We start from the raw sequence: 20,626 nt of genomic DNA, 5'->3' as shown, positions 1-20,626 counted from the left end.
AGAATCTGAAATGAAAGCAATCAGCTGTTTACTGTGAAAAAAAATCCCTCCCATTGTAAAAAGGAACGAATTGGCAATTTCAATTGCAGGTTCAGCAGCAAAAAGTGTTTAGTGAACCAGTGGATCCTGGGGGTTTTTGGTAGTGCATAATCAAGAGACGGGAAAAGGGAAAACAAAACCATTCTGTCAGCTTACTCGACTCTTAGATTATTCTGGTTTTTTCTCATTCTTACAGCCTGGGAGTTATTTTGGTTAGTTGATTTAGCCTAACCACATAAAGGCTGAGAGAGGACAACGCTCTCTGAAGGACAAACAAGTACTGAAACTATGAGAAGATTATACATACAAAGCTAGGAAAACATGTATTTCAAATGGGAATTAGGTTTCTGATTACTGATAGATGGGAATTCCAAATAACTTTCTAAGGAGAATTTTTAGAAAGGAACTTATGACTTGATAAATCTTCAGAAATATGATAGAAGCAACCCTTTGAACTTCAGAGAAACCCAGATCATGTGTCATGATCATGTCTTATGATCTGATGGGAGATGTGTTTGCCATTTTCATAATTTACACTGCCTCACACTGACTGGCCTCTGACAGACACTTAGATAAATCAGAAAGTTAATTCTTTTTTGCCCCTGTGTGCACAGCTCAAAATTGTCCATAACGTCTGAGTATAGCAGCTTCTCATTTTATCTGAATACTGGAGATCAACTTCAAGGTAAGATTTTGGTGTGGGGGAGAAGGGCCTTCTGCTGTTCACTGTGGACGGCATTTGGCCCTCTGGATATTATGTGCAAAACAAACAAAAGTATTACCTTTGCCAGAGCAACACACTTCACACTTGGTCTCTTTCGCCCTAATCCTGCACTATTTCGTATGATGAATTTTGTCCTCAAGCACCAGTCAGCACTTGCTACTGCCAAGAAGCCATTTTTGGATGATTACACAGTTTAGGTAACAGCAGACATCTTTCATTATCTGCAACTGCAGAAGGATGAATAATGATGTAAATAATGCTTTCCAGTTCCCTCTCCTAATTAAGTGAATCTACATTCAATTCAGTAAAGCCATCTGTGAGACACTTATCCTACCGGAAAGTTCTGGAGCAGTTTTCCTCATCCAGAGCCTCATCTTTTTTGATCCTATTGTTACTGATCAGGACTAATCTAAAGTTACAGCTCTCTGAAATGTACACTTCCTTATAGGATAGGATTGTGACTACTGTGCCAAACTGTAAAGGCATTTTGAAATTACAATAGTAATTTTCTTTAAAGTCTTCAATTCTCCAGCTGCCTCTAACAAGGAACTTCTGTTTCTCTCACCCTTGAAATGCTCTATTCCTCTGTTTTTCAAATTGTTAATGCAATATGGAATATCCTTCAAAAGCTTGAAGAAGAAAATTAATTTGTTCTGCTTTCTTGAAAACTGTCTGCTGCTTACTTCTTACAAGGCATTGATATCTACTTTTAGGTTACAAACTGGACGTATTCCCTTTCATTAACAGTATGACTAAATGTTTTTTCTAGAGAGTGGAATCTCTTGCATCATCCAGTTTAAGACCTTTCTTTACTACTACCCACCACTGAAATTTAAAGGCTTTACCAGACCATAATTTCAAAGAAAGAGCATGTAATATGACCTTTTGCTTAAGGTACAATTCTTAATGACAGAAAGGTTGAAGCTGCAGCATTCACATTTAGTTATTCAACAGGAAAAGTAGTTTACCAACCAGTACTGCAATACCCTAGAGAAAACACATATATACACTCGGACAGGTGTTCTCCAAAACATATTTTTAATGTAATCTGCATTTGGAGCCTAAAGAGAGTAGGAGCAGAGAAATATGCTTGTTATTCTTTTTTTACATTACTGTTAAAGCTAAATTACTTCACATAAAAAAGAAATTGCAATATTTCCATACATGAAGCTAGCCCTGCACAGGAAGTCTTTGCAATAGAATGGAACACAAATACAACATTATTTAAAACCAAACCAACAACAGCTTTTTGCTCTGCCCTCACTGAGGGCTCAACAGTCACTTTTACACTCAAAGGCAAGAAATATGAGCAGTCTAGTATGTCTCTCATCAAATTACCAAAACTACTTTTAAGTGTTAAATACCAGTTGGTGTCATTGTAGCCACAGAAGGTAAAATTAGTGTTTAGTCTACCTTTTCATGCTTCTCAACATTTTAGAGTATAACAGTCATTCCACTCTATATTTCAAAGCATTTCAAAGCTATTTTAGAGAGCAGACATATCCCACCACTGTCACCTTGCAGCTCATACAAAACTGAGGAGAGACATGTTTTTCCTCAAAAGGTTTTTATCTAATTACAAATCCTCCTTTAAGAATTTTGCTATAGCACTGCATTACTTTCTTTAAAGTAGTGTTTGTAAAAATAGAAAGAGGTTAATTTTAACCAGTTGCAAAACAGTTGTTAAAAGACAGTTCTTTGTGGACTTAGGAACAACACAAGACTACTTCCTGTCCAGGGAGTGTTGTGAAGTATATATGGAAAAATAACCACAATGTTGCCTTCTATTTCAGAAAATGTCTTAACACTGCACTTAACAAATAGAACAGAGACACTGCAGACAGCTGGAATCTTGTTACCGGCCTAAGTGATACAAAAATAGGAATGTAATTTCAGATTTTTTTAATAAGAATATTTTTCATCTTCCTTGTTGAAATACTTCAGTTGAAACCCATAACAGAAGAAAAGCTGCCCTATGCATTTATCCCTTTTCCCAAAAAATACAACTTAGAGGTCTCAACAAGCAAGGAGATATCAGTTCTTTGTCTCTAGGGGAATGATACCTGTAAGCTGTTTAATCAATTTAAAACCTCCTTCATCCCTGAAGGGCATATAATTATTTCTGCAGTTCTCAGCATTTGTCAGTAGCTCAGAAGCAGTGTGTTTTATCAGAAAAAAGGCCAAATGGGGAGAAAAATTGTAAAAGAATGAGTTAAAGATATCACAAAATTAAAATGAAGAAAAATAAAACAGGGTAGTGTAAACACATAGGTCTAAATGCAAAGTGGCCAAAAATTCATGAACTCATCTGCCAGGACACCTAAGTCCAAGTTATCTGGCAAGATAAGTATTCTCCTTAGCAGAGAACTTCACCACCATGAAAAATTAAATTCAGCATGGAGATGATAAATCTTTGGACTGATGCACATCAGTAGAAAGTGGTGCAATAAGTCAGCATGTACTAATAGCCTGTTTGTTCCTAAAGAGTAGCTAACACAGTAAGCCTTTCTTGTAGCAATATTCACTAGATTTACATAGAACTAACAGTGATATGCTTTCACTTTTGGGAATGCTTTCCATTTAAAAAATACTAACAATTAAAATTTTGTATATTATATTTCTGGACTAATAATCATAACTCACAGAATGATTCAGGTTAGAAGGGACCTTAAAGATCACCTAATTCCACCCTCTCTGTCATGCACAAAGACATCTTCCACTGGACCAGAGCCCCATCCAGTCTGGCCTTGAAAACTTCCAGTAATGGAGGATCCACAACTCCTCTGGACAACCTTCACCAGTGCCTCACCATGTTCATAGTAAACAATTTCTTCCTTATATCTAAGATTTATATCTAAATCTCACCCTTTTCAGTTTAAAGCCATTCCCCCTTGTCCTTTCACCCCATACTTTGTAAAAAGTCTCCCTCCAGCTCTTTTGTAGCCTCCTTTAGGTACTGGAAGGTCCTATATAGGGTCTTCCTGTAGTCTTCTCTTCCTCAGGCTGAACAACCAATCAACTTTAAACAGGGCAATTGTCAGTTATAAAGACAGAAATTTAAACTAAAGCCACCAAAGAGCAGGACAGATTCCAAAGTAAAAAACTCTAAAAATCCTTTTCTCTATGACATATACAAAAATAATTACTTTTATGACTTGAAGTATAATTCTAGTATGGTATCATTTGCTGATTATCCCCACTTACAGAGCAGCAGAAAAGCATTAAAATGTATAAATTCAAAAACCAAACTACACATCTTCACAAATGAAAAGCTGAGTGGCATATGTCCTAAGCATTACAAATCACAGCAATTCAGTCAATTGACTTGAGTTTAGTCTTGTGTGATGCTAGAGAAACCTGCATCCTGGCCTGTATCAGCAATAGTGTGGCCAGCAGGATCAGGCAGTGATTGTCCCCTGTACTGGGTACCAGTGAAGCCATGCCTCAAGTGCTGTGCTCAGTTTTGGGTCCTTCATTACATGAAAGATATTGAGGTGCCAGAGCATGTCCAGGGAAGGGCAGGGGAAGGGTTTGGATCACACGTCTGATGCAGAGCAGCTGAGGGAGCTGGGGTTATTCAGCCTGGAGAGAAGGAGGTTCAGTGGAGAACTCAGGACTCTCTACAATTATTTCACAAGGCAGGGGTTGGCCTCTTCTCCCAAGTAACAAGTGATACAACAAGGAGAAATGGCCTCAAGTTGAATAAGGGGAGATACAGATTGGACACTAGGAAAAACTTCTTAATGGAAAGAGTGGTTAACCAATGTAACAGGCCGCCCAAAGGAAGCAGTTGAGTCACCATGGCTGGAGGTATTTGAAATACATGTAGATGTGGCACTTAAGGACATGGTTTAGTGCTGGACTTGGCAGTGCTGGGTTAAGGGTTGGACTCAATGACCTTAAGGATCTTTTCCAACCTAAATGATTCTATGATTCTCCTAATAGTATACAACACAGACATGTCAAGGGACAAACCAGAGAAAATTGCTTCAAAACAGCAAGTCTGGTAGTGAATACACAAATAGCACTGCTTTCAACACATCTTTGCTTAAAAACATCCCCATAATTTTTGCAAAAATGGCTAAGCTAGTAGGCACCTATACACTGCCATACACTGGCAGGAATGCCAAAACAGAACAAAAACAAGGAAGGGCTATTCTTATGTGCTCCCAAGACATATTCTTCTTCAAGTTCAACCACAAATGACAAAAGTGTTCTAACAACAACTTAAAAATTAAAGTATTACAAAGACCCTCCTAACCTAACCAATATGGAGTCTAAATATCTCTTAATCTCTTTGGATTTCTGGAGCAAGAACTCCATAGGTACACTTCTGCCCACAACTGAGATGAAACATTAAGCCAAAAATACCCAAAATGCTAGATGACTAAATTTGCAAGTAAACTGTATCCTATCCAACAGAAATTAATTTCACTTTAAGACATTTGTAGGGCTAATGTGCCATAATAAATCCTACTATTAATCAACAGTAAAGTGCTGAATTATATTAATTACCTGAATCGCACTCACATTTATGATCTCCATTTATAGACTTCTTATCAAGTCAAAAGAGCCCTTTCTTTTGCAAAAGCTAAGCTGTTGTGCAAATATTATAAAAAATAGGTACTTTAATAGGAGCTATATACACAACAGAACTTCTGCTTTTGTTAAGTACAACTCACATAGTAGAGATGAAAAATCCATGCAAGTATTTATAAAGATATTTAAAATGAAGAAAAAAAAGACATTGCTATAGAACTTTCAATACCCTGGCAGACAGCCACTATACTATATGATGTCTAGATCTGGACTGATAAACATCATGCCATCAACATGCTTTAGTTTTCTTTTGTAGCTAAAGCTGATTTGCAGATTTTAAACATATATTTGATCTATTTCTCATAGAAGTCTATCATTAAGGTCTGAGGTTAAACTTTGAGCAAACATCACATCTAGTCACATAACCAGCACAAGCAAGACATTAGTGCAGAGGGGAAGGTATCAGTTGTACATCATGAGGACTCTTCCCCCAGCTGCACAATGCAACAGAACAATTTTCAGATTTAAAGTTAAAGTGGACTACAATTAGAAAAAGCAATATTTTCTTCTCCCCAGTTTAGGAAAAAATTCCAGAGGATCAAATGAACGCAACCTCAGATACAGCAGTCAAAAAAGTCAAACCCAAGTTTGGAGAGCTGATAAATAAATCCAAAATTCATCATGCTATGAAGACAGCATTCTTGAGAGCTCTAAACAAACTGCAAAACAAGATTGGCATTTAAGTTGAAATTGGCCAAGTGCTGCATAGAAATATGCTCACACACAACAGTCATGTTTAAGCCAGTGCATAGAGAAGATAAAAGCACTTATGGTAGTTGCAAATGTTAACAAGTCCATACAACTTGCACAGTTTAGCTATGAGTCCATAGAAAAAGAAGAGAGTAGGAGCAGGAATGCTCAAGAAAAACCAAAAAAAAGATGACCTTCCAATCATATAAAATCCACATAACAGTTATAGTAAAAATACATCAGTGGAAAATACTCAACTCAGTCCAAACCCCCAACAGGCAAATAAGACCAGAAAGATAAGCCTTTTGCAAACAACTTAAAGTCTAAATATGGCATTACATTTCTAAATAATCCACAAAATATATTATATGGCATATTCATATTAAATACTGGGTAATCAACTTTGCAGATCTGATGTTAACAACACTAGCCAATGAGAGCAAAATGGAGCAAGCCAAGGGAATGCTCGTGTATCACAACAGTGCTCAAGGGAAATATCACCATGTCGTGCTTCAAAAACAGTACTCTGGAACACCACACTATCATCTATGGAGCAAAACAAACTTCTCTAGTTTTTCAGGGATATGCCCTGCATAGGATATGTTATGATTCACTATTACACGAGCAGCAAGACACTGCAAAGTAGTATGATTTATAGGCTGGATTAAATTCTTTGCTATTTCTTTCTCATCCAGCAAATCACTAGCTGTTTGTTTACATGAGTTTGTGGCATCAAAATGTGAACCTGACTTGATAAGAAGATTCATGATGTCTGGATGGTTGTTCAGTGCAGCAATGTGTAAGGGACTGTTGTTATCAGAGTCTCTGACATTGACATCAGCACCACATTCCACCAGGATAGCAGTAACTTGTAGAGAGGGGAATTTACAAACTGGGTAGCGACCGACACATGTAGTATTATTGTCAACAGCAAGGTGAAGTGGACTGAAGTTATTCTTTCCTCTAGGCTGAAGCTTAAGAAACTTATAAATAGTTTGTTTCTTAAAATGTTCCTGTTCTGAGCTGCAAGGTACTTTCTCCAACAAGCAAATTAAATGCAAAATTATGGAAAGAGCTTTGTTTAGCTGTATTGGATCAGGAAGACACTGGGTTTGTTTCATGGCCCGTTCTATTTCAAGAACGCTTTTGCACAGTATACCCATTAGATCATCAAAAGTGACAGTAGTGCCTAGCAGGCCCTTTGCCCTATCCTGAAGCATGAAGGAAAATAGTTCAGCAAATGATAGCAAACTGCTGGCTGTCATAGGGCTTAGTGGATCAAGATTGCTCTGCTGCATGTCCAACGCATACTTCCATAAATTGATGCAACGCTTGAAGTTTCCAGAGTCTGCATACACAGCACCTCTGTATCTAATATAGTAGGATGTGTCTGGGTGTGAAGGGCCAAGAATACGTTCTCTAATCAATAATGCTTGCATTCTCATTTCATCTGGGTCTGCAATAAGATTTTCTAGCTCTTCCGAGCTGTTTACCTCTTTAGCATAATCATAAGCCATAATTAGTGTTTGTGGCACAGGTTTGCTAAGGATATTAGTCCTATCACTGTATCTCATTTCCATTGCTCTTTTCCAGTATTTCAAAGCACCAAGCAGATCTCTCTTTTTGTCCACAAATGTTGCTCCTAGAAGTTCCAGGGCATTTATTCGCTCAGCCTTACTAGTCTGTACATGCTGGGTCAGAAAGTCCACTATATTTGTGTGGCCTGTCACACTGGCTGACAGAAGGGGAGTCATTCCATAACCATCCTTTTCCATTTTAGCACAATATTTGAGAAGCATCTTCATTATCTCCAAACTTCCAGACTCTGCACAGTCATGTAGTGCTGTATTTCCTGCAGGAAAACAAACACAATTACACAAATCATAACAAATTAGAGCCCAAATCTCATCGTGCTAATAGTTAAAAAAAAAAAGTAAAAAGTTAAAAACCCCCAAATAGTAAAGGTTTTAAAACAGCTTTTGTTTCCCTATTTATGTACTATGAAAGCAAGGCTGACAGAAAGTTATAAAAATCAAAATGTTTGATATTTTTATCTGAAAAAATTGAACAGATTTAAGAAAAAACCCCAAACCAGATTTAAAATGGAATTTTTCACTACATAAAAGCACAAAAGTCAGGAATTACTTTGTATCAAAAGTCAAGTAAACAGGACAGGAGACCAGTTTGACTGGACAGAGAACTCCTCTTGGAGCTCAGGAGGAAAAAGAAATCGTATGCTGTCTGGAAACAAGGTTAGGCTTTGCAGGAATTTGACAGTAGTTCACTTACACTGAAGACAAGATGCAAAAGGCCAAAGCTCAATTAGATTTGAAACTGACTGGTATTGTGGTAGAAAATAAGGTTTTTTAAAGCACACTAGTAGCAAAAGGAGGTCTAACGAAAATATCAGTCTGATTGAAGGTGGTCATCTGACTATTAAGGGTGAAGAAGTGTGAAGACATTCAATGCTTTCCTTTGCCTCAGTCTTTAATAATGCAGATAAACTGCCATCTACCCTGGATTTAGAAGATGACTTCAGGAACAGTGAATGGGGACATCAAATTTAGCTGACACATTAATCAAATTCATATAAAACATGAGTTAAAAGTTATTTTCTAAAGCTTATGACACAGGTTTTTGCAATTATACCAGAGGTATGAACATACTTTGTCCCCCAAATCATATTTTAAGAGCAAAACTCAAACATTTTAAGCAAAAACCCCATAAAAATACTGGTTTGCTTCATTTATTGACAGTGATCTTAACTTTCAAAATTGTCTTTTCCTGAATAATTTCAAAATAGTGGCCAGTGATTTTACAATCATTTACTAACAGGTAAACTGAGGAAGACATCCCAACACAAAGTGGCACATGAAACTACCTGTTAGATCAAGATTCAAAAAGTTATATTCAGTTCATACAAAAGGAAGTGATTTTTCATCTTTCTAATACCTCAGGCAATTTTTAACTTTAATATCACTAAATCAGTTACAGGTCTGGCCACACTACAATCTCTGCCTAGACAAACAAAATTTTTAATTGCAGGAGCAGAGATTTAAGCAAATTTAGGTGGATTGAAAGTTGGCAAGTTTGGCATACATAGCTTATTAACTATAATTCTCTCTGTCTTTATCTGACATCACTGACTAGAAAAATGCCAATATGCCAACTGAGAAATGACAAGACCTTGACATTCCCAAGAGAGGAGGACATCAGATGCAGACCTATATAGAAACTTACCAATACACATACACTTATTCTTCTTGCTATGCTGCTGAAAGTCTAGTTAAAATGAAACTACAGCAGTTAATTCAGAACTAAAGAATGGCTGGTCCCACAGACCATCTTCAGTTCTGTATTTATTGATAAAGGCAAAACCAGATGCACATGGGTGTTGGCTGTTAACACAGCTGTTTCAGGGTGTACTCAACTCCATACACTATCCTTCACAGCAGAGCTCTGCAACTGGCAGTCGTTTCTTCCTTCAAAAAAATATTTTTAATATATTTTTAAAATAGTAACATAAAAGCATATAAAGGACAAATAAGCCAAGAGGTATCAGTAACGTCAAAGTTCTTCTTATTGTATCACAACTGTTAATTTATATTTTGCTAGTTTTGACAACTGCAAGAGTGCCAGCTATGCATATTTCATACTGCAGATCTATCACCCCATAATGCTGCTTTTGACACTCTTATCAATTGACAGGCATACACACTATGACTGAAAAAAATCCACATAAAATAAGCTTGGCCACTGGCCATGTAAACTAAATCCAGCAGTCTGTATGCCATTAATTTACAATGCAGCTATGTGGAAAATGTGGAAATATGCTTAAGACTCCAAGGAATTTCACTGCTCTTTCCAATTGGATGCTCTAAATTTGAAACAATTTAGATTTTTTTTATTGGTATTACAATTACTGATTTCAGTTCAACAGCTTATCAGTAGTGTAATTTTCCAGTTGTTTATACTGCAATAGCCCTTAGAATTAAAATAACTACCACTTAAATTATGCCATGTATAAACTAATATTGCAAGGCCATCACCACTAATTTTTATGCAGTGGCTGCACCTCACCGAAGTTGGATTGGATTGTACAGATACAGCAGTGGGAAGAATACTTCATAAGAAACACAAGTTTTCATAGAAAAGTGCCTAGGAGTAAAAAGATTGTTGAGAGTTGCCAACTTAAAAAAACACCCAAACATAAGCCCCAGCCTTAAGAAATAACACTGCCAGTCATCTATACCTAGCAAGTATCAAATATTGGAGGAAGAACTTGAAAGAAAACATGCAAGTGGCCTTAATGTGCAAATTAAAGGCTACATATTGGCCACAAATTTACCAGGAATTGAACAATTCAAATAAGCACAGTAAATCAACCGCTATTCTGTTAATTAACTAAACAATTTCAAAACATTACAATATCTATATTGTCACTATAGTGACCATATCATCTCTTGTGATAAACAGTGGCTGAACACAATTCAGAAGTTAATTCAATTTTTGTAACTTTATTTATTCAGTAACAAATTAAAAAACAATGTTGTATCTATTGCTGTATTAAAGAAAAAGGTCAAAAAAAGCAAAAGTAATTTGAAAGTCATTCTCTTTGACAAGTAATTTTTGAAGAAACACATATGATGGGTTTGGTCAAATAAAGTAATTTTTTAAAGATGGGAGTAATTATTGAAAAGTAGGTTTCATCTAATTTTTTAAAATCAATTTTAAATTGGAAAATGACCAGCAGGAATTAAGTCTCATATCAAAGACAGCTATTGTTATTGTAACATGAAAGGTTTCTCCTTGCACAGACAAAAAACTGAACTACAGATGATGTCGGTAGTCCTGATACTGCTCTGCTAAATACTAAGTGTCACCATATTATATTGTTTATAGTGCTTACAAACTGCTTCTATCTGTATAAAGCTTTACTATTCATATTACTTAATAAATACCACATTAAAAATGGCAAAAAGAAACAGAATAACCCTAACTCCAGTCCTTCCAAGTACAGAAGTATGAAAAAACTATGGCTAGTTGGCATTGTATCTTCACACTTCACTCTTTTGTAAACAGGACTCCTTTAAAAGGAGTTATGAACATTTCAGAAACACTTCATGTATCAAAAAACTAACTACCCACTGTTTCCAAAAGCTTCCTGGAGCAGGAATGGGTATTCAAATTCATAAGGAGGACAGGCCTTTCTATGTCAGAAGCAAGTAATTCCCAAAACAGACTGATAGCTTGTGACAAGGGAATGAAAGAAAATGAAGCCATGACACAGATTTTGCACTTGATTTGCAACCAATTAAGTGCATCCACTTCCTAATACTTCCAAAATGCTTTATTAAATTTCCACGTTGTAAAACTTACATTAAAACTTAACACCAACCTGAATTTCTATCAAAGATCATTACAAACAAAAGAAATAAAAGTATTTCATTTAAATGACTGACCAATGTGTAAAATTAACCACCTGTATATATTTTTGCAACCTAACAAATGAATTGATCATTTTTATAAAGTAAAATTTTTCATGTAGCATTAGTTTCTTTGTCTACCACAGCACTTGAAATAATTCCATCTTCCAAGAGTATTTACTGATTTAAAAGAAAGGTATTGCCAGATAGATACAAACATGGACAGTGCACAAGAAAACTGTTATACATCCTAACATTTAGGAAATAAAAACAAAAGGTCTTTCCTTCAAGAAACTAACTAAAAACTGCAAAGAACTGCTAATCTCAACGATTTATTTTCATCTAATTTCCACAGGATATAAGGCAATAATTGCTGTCTTGCTCACTGAAATATTTCATGAGAACTTGTATTATCAAGATTATCAATTATTACATCAATAACAGCATGCTGTGAATGATTTGATTTAAACAAAAACTTTTTAGTTAAACTTAAACTGTATCTTTATCTTCCTTATTTAACTTACAGACATTCCTCCAGAAGTTGTTTCCACACACAGTCACATACAAAATATCTACAAGTTTCAGAGCCCTGTACAATGTAACACCTACCAAAAAAGGAAAAAAAGTAAACACCTTTCCCAAAAAAAAAAAAAAAAAGACACAGCACATTTTTAGAGCAAGTGTTTATACATAGGGAGAATGAAAAAAATAACAAAAAAAGCAACAACAACAAAGAGAAATAAAGCCCAAGGACCTTTGTTTTGGGATTTTTTTTCACTCTCTCCCTGTCCCCTCAATGCTTCTATGAACCTTGGCAACCAGGGAAGACAAACAGCCTCAGAAGAAAACAAACCTGTAAAGACTCCCTAATGTTTACAGCACAAGAAAATTAATTATTTTTAACAGTAGGCCACTCTTATGATAAAGGAAACAGCATGACTCTCCATAATCCCCCTACTTCTGGGTCTGCTATGTCTGTAAATGATTTTTTCCATTACCAGCAGCTTTGAGTGTTACACCTTCCAGTACCCCTTATAAACAACAATACTGAAATAGCACCAGCCCTTGATACAATACCCATAGAGACAGAGGTTTGTATGCTTCTATACTTCCCAAAAGGAGGAAAGAAATTCAACAAACCTTGTTTACCATATTATTGTACAAAACTGTCAAGTACTGTGCCAGTGGAATTAAGGAATCACAGTATTCTTTTTTTTTTTTTTTAATGCAAACAAACACTCCTGTGCATATCTCAAGACACAGCTAAGAGAATGCCTAATCCAGCTTTTCTTAGAAACAAAATTCTGATTTTTTAATATTCTGGAGGGGAAAAACCAGTTCTTAAGCTAGCTGATGAGTCTGTTAACTACAGAAGGCAGGCAGAGTTGGTGAAAGCCATTAACAAAATCACAGAAAGCACTCTGAAGAGAGAGACCATATACCAGACCACTGAGCAATGGAAAGACTTACCAGCAATGTTCACATAAAACACCTACCTTTCAAGCATGTATTTTGAACAAAGGTTACAATTCCCTTGCATTAGGCCCATCCTAGCTACCAGCATATGCATACTTTATCTGTAATCTATCTCACTAATTGCTGCAATAATGGATTTTTCCCCTTCCTTTTTGCAAATCTAGCAGAGGAGAATAAAGTATAACACAAACTGTTAAAATATGCACTGCAAATTTTCAAAATGGAAGATATTAATTGTCCTGTCTGGAAACAAAGGAGAAGTATAAGATTTCTTTACAATCAGTCTGAATGAAAAATATTTCTGTTGGGGAACTTACATGAAATATTGTACCTTAAATAAAAAAATCAAACAGTCCCAAAGAGCCCAAAGAGCCCAAATCTGTAATCTGGAATCCTTAAAATGACTGACACTTGTATTAAAAGAGTAAGCATTTCCCTGTCTACACATCACCAAATGAACACTGTGCACAGAAACACATCAGTGAAATGCTGTATTTGAGAATGCAGTGGTCTGTAATGCAGGTAATAGTAAGGTAGCACCACCCTAACAACAAATCACTGGCAGGCTTCATAATGCAGCAGAACAGAAAATGCCATGCAGCTGACACAGAAATGCTCCTCATCCTGCACAGAGACAAATTTGTGCTTCATTTGAAATTTTAGTTCTAGGATTCCACCATCTGAAAAAAAATTGTGTTTCTACTACTCTAAAATTATTCACATTCTTCCTACTTTTAGGAACAGCATAAAAACTTGCCATCTGAGAGATCATTGACTGCAAGTGAAACTCATTAAGCCTTATTTTTAATTTTCAGCTTCTTAAATGAGGAGTTGTTCTGCTGGTTCAGCTGGGATAGAGTTAATTTTCTTCATAGAAAATTAATATGGGGCTGTGTTTTGGATTTGTGCTGAACACAGGGTTGATAACACAGATTTTTTTGTTGTTGCTCAGCAGGGCTTACACAGAATCAAGATCTTTTCTGCTGTTTGTACTACCATGCTGGCGAAGAAGTTGGGGGTACATGGAGACTGGGAGAAGACACAGCTGGGACAGGTGACCCCAACTGACCAAAGGGATTTCCAGACCATGTGAAATCATGGTCAGTACATAAAGCTGAGGGGAAGAAAGAGAAAAGGTGGACCATTTGGAGTGATGGTGTTTGTCTTCTCAAGTAAGTGTTACTCCAGGGCCCTGTCCTCCTGGAGATGGCTGAACACCTGCCTACTCCTGGGAAATGGTGAATTAATTCCTTGTTTTGCTTTGCTAGTGTGCATTGTTTTTGTTTTCCCTATTAAACTGTCTATATCTCAAGTATTCTGTTCCTGGTTTCACTGATGGGGAAGAGAGCAAGTGGCTGCCTGGGGCTCGGCTGCTGGCTGGCATTAAGCCATGACAGTAGAACACTGGTGAAAGATATGAATCAGAGACAGTGGTAAATAATTTGCTTTGTGAAGTATTGCTTAGGCTGCTTCCTATCTACAGATATCTTTGCTGTTTTCCACAACTACTAAATAATAAAACCTATCCACCCTTCTTAGCCCACCTATCAGTTTGTCCCCATCAATTACACTGTTCACGTAAACTAAAATATCTTTTAAAATATCCTTTACTTACAGTTCTGTGGCCTAACTCCTACACAGAAGTTCAGCGGAACTGTGAGAAAGCTCAGATTTGCAAAACAGTAGAAACAAATGCCATCAAAGGCTCATACTTTAAATTCAGAACCATTGGCCATCTTTCACAGTCGAGGACTCATCTATCCAAACATCCTTCTTTAGCACCATCTACCATGCGACACAGCCATACCCACACTTCACCTCATTCATCTCAGTGTAGCATCTCACCTGACACGCTCTGAAATCTTTATGAACATCTAAATTTCCTGGCTATACTTCCATACTTTCATAGCTTTTTCTGAACCTCTGAAGTCTGAATTTCCATGTCTAAAACACAGCTGTGGGATTCTGCTTTTTAGAAGCAAGATTTCACCACATGTTTTCACCTACTCTTTCATAAATTTAGATGCATGTGAATGTACCTATTTTTTCCTATTAAAGTATTAAGATTTTTCCCTGGAACTGTTAAACACTTTGAAACATTTTCATATCTATAAATTCATGAGGTTTAGTATGTATATTAAGTTCTATTTTGCAATATGAAAATCCAGTGGAAAACAAGACATACATCAAGTAATTCTGCCCCCCACCCTCACACAAGCTCTAAGAATAATACCTGAAAAAGGATCTACAGAAATCTCCCACAACAGCAACTCTACTGAAGTTACATAGCTCTGCTCTTATAAGGAGCATTGCAATTTTAAATGCAACTTTTTTTTTTTTTACATCTTTCATGGAAGAATAGGCTTCCCTGTACATGGTCCAGGAAGGGGCCTGACTAAATAGAACTCGCATACAAGGGCAGAAACTCTTACTACTCAGGAGCAGAACACTCAGATGCTTCTGTTATCTTCCTGTTACAAGCACAGGACACACTGTCAGCTATTTAGTACATAGCAGGGAGGAGTAGAAACTGAAAGTAATACACAAGATTCCTTGAGGGGGAGGATGACAATGTAGAATTAATACTGTTGGACTAATTTTAAAATCAATAGCATTTCTGCAAAACAAAACTGAGCAGGTTACCTGCTGACTCTCAGCCACTGTTAAAATACTTACCGCTAACAATTTCCTCAGTTCTGCTTTTCCACAGACAACTTTCAGGATTTATAGTACTTTCTTGCTTGCTTGCTTTACCTCACCAATGCTTATTCAGTAACTTCAGAGATAAGACTTCTTAAAGATACCAAAAATATATGTTCCTGTCCTACCAGAGGGTATTTCCACACATTACCAACAGATAGCTATTAGGTACACACATCCAGTTGCACACATGACAGCTTGAAGTATAAAATGAGTTCTAATGACCTGAACCCTATCCAATCCAACTTCTTTAATTAAGGATCATTTATCTACCTTAATAACCTTTGCTTGTGTGCCTAGACGCAAGCCACACAGAAACTAAAGTAAGTAGAAAGGAATTAAGATAATAACTGACAGCACTGAGAAAATCCTCAGTCATTTAAATGAAGACAAATAATGCTAATTCACTAGTAAAGTGAATAAAAAGGATGAGTAAGGTAAAGCCTACTCACCAACACAAAATGAGGGAGAAAAAGACCTGCAGAATTACATCTTTTTCCCTATTAATTCAAATATTTAAGAGCATTGCTTGGTTCACACCTATCATATAAAGAGATAGGTTTAAAACTAAACCCCAAGTTTTCACACACTTTATATTTAGCTTGCTATTCCCAGAATGTTATTTAGAAAAATGACATTTTTATCCTACCACAAGTCCATAATTCATAAGCAACCTCAAACCCTTACAAAGGAAGATTTATTTTGCTCTGCCCACCTCCATGACAAATCTGTAGTTTAGCTTTCTTTACACTAAACCCACATATTTGCATGATTTGCTGAGAAAAGGCATATTTAACCAAGCAGCTTTTCTAAAGATTACTCTCACATTTGGTATTTACCAGTATCATACAGCAATCTAGACACAAAGGATATTTTAACACAAATAACTGAAAGGTACAGTACACAGTTACAAATGTAACTAGCCTGAAAAAGGCAGTAGAAGTATTATGCTACAAAAAGATCTGTTAGCACATTCGTTTTTATATATATTGATACATATTTAAAAGCCCCAAACCTGTTGAAACATAATCCTGGCTCAGTGAGATAAAAAATTAGCTGTAAATTGCAGTAACTGGGTGCTTTTAAGGCTAACATACAAGTCTAATTTATAATAGAAAATTTATATATTCAACTAATTATGATCACAGGAAAAAAGACAGAAATTTACTTTGCATGGTAACACTAGAGCAATTGTAAACAGGGGCAAAAGGGTTTCAGATCTGTGAGCCACTGAAAGTCCTTCTGCTGAGATAACAGTCACCTGCATCTTAATTTCTTTAATCCTAATATATATTTTTGTTTATTAACACTGAAAAAGGTATAAAATTACTCAGTAATTTGGAGAGAGTAGGTGAAGAGCAAAGTGATTATTAACTTTCCAATGCAGAAAGTAATTTTCCTCCTTTATGCGTACTTCATTAGACCACCCTTACTGGCACAGATCAGTTGTATGTACAGCATACTTGATTTGTTAAGAATTACTACAAAAACCAAGAACACATGTTCACGTTTTTGAGTATGTTGCTAGACCAGCCTACTACACAGAGTGGTTCTCAGCAAGTTTATTAGCTTTTAACACATTCATAAATGTGACACTTCATATGACTAAGTATTTTAAGAATTAGGGTTTTAAGAGTAAAATGTTCAATTTAAACAAAAATTTTATAATCCACGTTAAAAACCAGTAAAATAAAAAGTAAAACATAGCTATAAACGCTTTATATATTACATTTTACAAGAACAGAAAGGGGTTTTTTTATGCGAGGCTCTTTAAGAAGTAAATTAGTAACTTTACCTCTATTTACCACAATGAAAGTAAAAAAATGAACTTACCTTTAACACTTTTTCTGTTCACATCAGCTCCTTTTTCAAGTAAATACTGAGCTATTTCTTTGTGGCCTTTATAACATGAGATCATCAAGCACGTATGTCCATGACGGTTTGATACTTCCAGGTCTGCTTTGTGCTCCACAAGGTATTTTACTATTTCCAGGTGACCATCAAAACAGGCAGCTCTAAGAGGCGTTGAATTTGTCAGCGTTGTGTTGTTAACAGACGCACCATGATCCAACAGACACTGAACAACCTTCAAGTGGCCAGCAGCCGATGCTGCCCACAACGGCGGAGCTCCCTCGATGGTCTCACCGTCAAAATTCACCGAGCCACCAACCTCTATAGAGGCAGAGCAATGGTCCAACAAGTATTCCACCATGTCGAGGTGACCATAGCGAGCTGCCATCAGAAGTGGTGTGGCACCATTTGTTTTTTCTGACACCAGTTGGGCCACCTCTTCCCTTGTTTTGCTAGCCAGTAGTTTGGAAAGGAGCCGCAGCTTGCCATCACGAGCTGCGTTGAAGACTGCTGTCTTTAGATCCATTTAGCCTGTACCTCTCTGCTTCTTGATGGATACACACCTGAATTTTTCAGCCAAGAGTTTATTGGAAGTGCTTAGCCCAAACAGAATGTCCCCAGCTTCTTCTCAGATCGGTTTCATGCAGATAGGAAAACATGGAGACTCCGGAGAGGGTCCTGACGAAGCGCAGGCTATGCTTGTCACAAATCTGCAAAAGGAGAATTCTCGATGTTTTCACCTCCTACTTCGCAAACAAGCAAGCGCATTGTATTTTCCTACAGCTACACACAAACAAGTGGCTGTTGCGGCGCGCCGGTGTCCAGCAGCATTCCGTGGGACTCTCCCGGGCCGCGCGGTGGCCCCTGAGGAAAGCTGCGGGGAGGAAGGGACTGCTCCTACCAGCGCGTTATCCACACCAAACACAGAAGGATCCTCTTGTCCCTCATTCCTCCGGCAGCTGCACCCCGACTCGCTCCGGGCGGATCCCAAGCACAGAGACTCCGGCTCCCGCCAGAAGACCCACAGAGACGCGCCTTCAAGGCAGCCGGGTGGGGAAGCGACGGCCGCGTTCCGGCCAAGCCCCAGCCGGCGGGGAGAGCCCGAGCCCTCCGCTCGCCTCACGACAGGACCCGCTGCACCCATCCCCCTCCCTCCTTTCCCGCACGGCACCAAATCCCCGCGGCCGCCGTGCTCAGAGCCGGCCGGAAAGGCCCGCCAGGCTGCGCGCTACCTTCCCGGGGCGCTCCAGACCGATTGCCACCACCACCACCACCGCCGCCACCGCCGCCGCCCTCAGAGGGACGCGCCCGCCGCCGCCGCCCGCACTCCGTCCGGCGCCTCCATGACAGCCGGGCCCCGCCGCCAGGGCCGGCCCTGCGCAGGGGGCGGGGCGGCCCCGCCGCGGCCAATCAGAGCCACGTTCCGCGCGCCCCGGGGCGGGACTGCGCCGCCGCTCGAGGGCGCCGCGCGGGCACAGCCGGCCGCTAGAGGGAGCGCCGGGAGCAGTGGAGCGGGGTCGGGGTGTGCGGCGGGCGGTGATGTCCCGCAGGGTCCCAGTGAGCCCCACAGGATCCCACAGGGTCCCACAGGATCCCCAAAGGGTCCCTCAGAGTCTCACAGGGTCCCACAGGGTCTCACAGGGTCCCACAGGGTCCCTCAGGGTCCCACTGGATCCCCACAGGGCCCCACAGAGGTACTTTGGGAATGCACTTCATAGACACGCTGTAGGCTTTGTACACATCTCTGCCTTATACCGGCACTGCTGGGTCCTGTCCTGTGCTCCGCAGCACAACAGAGACAAGGAGCTGTGGGAGTGAGTCAGCGGAGAACACAATGATGATTTGGAATCAGGAGCATCTCTCGTATGAGGAGTGACTGCGGGAGCTGGGCTTGTGTAGTTCAGAGAAGACTGAGAGGGGATCTCATTAATGCATACAAATATCTCAAAGTCTGGTGCCAGATTCTTTTCAGTAGTGCCTAGCTGTAGTATGAGGAGTAATGGCCATAAACTACAACATGAGAAGTTCCACCACAACATGAGGAAGAACTTTACACTGATGAGAGAAGAGCATTGGAACAGGCTGCCCAGAGAGGTTCTGGAGTCTCCTGCTCTGGAGAAATTCAAAATCCACCTGGATGCACTCCTGTGTAACCTGCTGGAGATGACCCTGCTTTGGTGGGGTGATTGGACTGGATGGTCCCTGTTATGAACAAAAGAGCCTACCTAGTTCCCATGGCAATACTAGGACACTGCTGGCTTGAGCTAAGTACTAATATTGAAATGTTAATTAGCTAATTGCTCCTACGCCCCCCACCCACACTGCCATTCTAAGACTAGGATGCAAAATAGAGGAACCAGTGGAATCATGGGAGGGGGTTTTGGGGATGAAAACACCCCTAAATGGAGGGTTGGGCACAGTGGAGAGGACTGGATGGAGGGGTGCATGGGCTGGGGGAAAGGGAACCACATGTTTGACCTGTTACTATAGTCTCAAGCAGCTCTCCCTGATGTTAAGCAGAAGGAAAGGAGAGGGAACAGTTGCTATTAGACTTCAGCAACAGGCTCCACATGTCTCCTCCTCTTCAGGATTTGAGATACAGACTGGACACCTCTTCGCCTTTCGGCTACCAGTGTGCCACGAAGACTTCAGGGACAGACTCTGCACGCCTTCTCCCCCTTCAGCTACCTGGAAAAAGCTACAACAGCAGGGGCAAGCTTTTTGTTTAGCCCCCTGCCCAGCTGATCTCTTTAATAAACAGCTGAACATTAATAAAGGCATAAACCCTGTTCATATCAGTTTCCAGAGATCACTTCCACCCCTAATTATTTTGTGATTCTGTACATATATGCTTCACGACTTTAAAAAAAAAATGGATTAAAAGACCAATATTTGCAGCATAGAGAGGATCTGGCTCTGGACAATGTTGCTGTCTGGTGCAAAATTTGCTTTTCTTGACTGAGATTGCACATGGCTTGCTACAGGCTTAGGATGTGACATTTATTGTGTTTCTATGATAACAGAGAGAAAACTCCTAAAAAGAATGTAAATTTTGTCACAACCGAATATGTTACCTGGAAGCCTCAGAAAGGAGCCACATGCAGGAAAAAACAAACAAACA

At 38.8% G+C, this 20,626-nt stretch overlaps 1 protein-coding gene across 2 annotated transcripts; it reads right to left on the bottom strand.

Annotated features, from left to right (window-relative positions):
- Nucleotides 1-1,782: 1,782 nt before the first annotated feature.
- Nucleotides 1,783-18,911, bottom strand: FEM1C (fem-1 homolog C). 2 transcript variants are annotated; one of them, XM_030257223.4, is made up of 3 exons: nt 18,738-18,911; nt 17,488-18,215; nt 1,783-7,904 (listed from the first exon to the last, which is right to left on the bottom strand). In XM_030257223.4, the coding sequence occupies exons 2-3, from the start codon at nt 18,029-18,031 to the stop codon at nt 6,595-6,597; spliced, it is 1,854 nt and encodes a 617-aa protein (XP_030113083.1). In that variant the 5' UTR covers nt 18,032-18,215; nt 18,738-18,911; the 3' UTR covers nt 1,783-6,594.
- Between the last annotated feature and the right edge of the window lie 1,715 nt (nt 18,912-20,626).

Source organism: Taeniopygia guttata, chromosome Z (assembly GCF_048771995.1).
Source record: "Taeniopygia guttata chromosome Z, bTaeGut7.mat, whole genome shotgun sequence".
NCBI lineage: Eukaryota > Metazoa > Chordata > Aves > Passeriformes > Estrildidae > Taeniopygia > Taeniopygia guttata.
The sequence above is the reverse complement of the archived record's forward strand: the minus strand, read 5'-3'. Positions and strand labels throughout refer to the sequence as shown.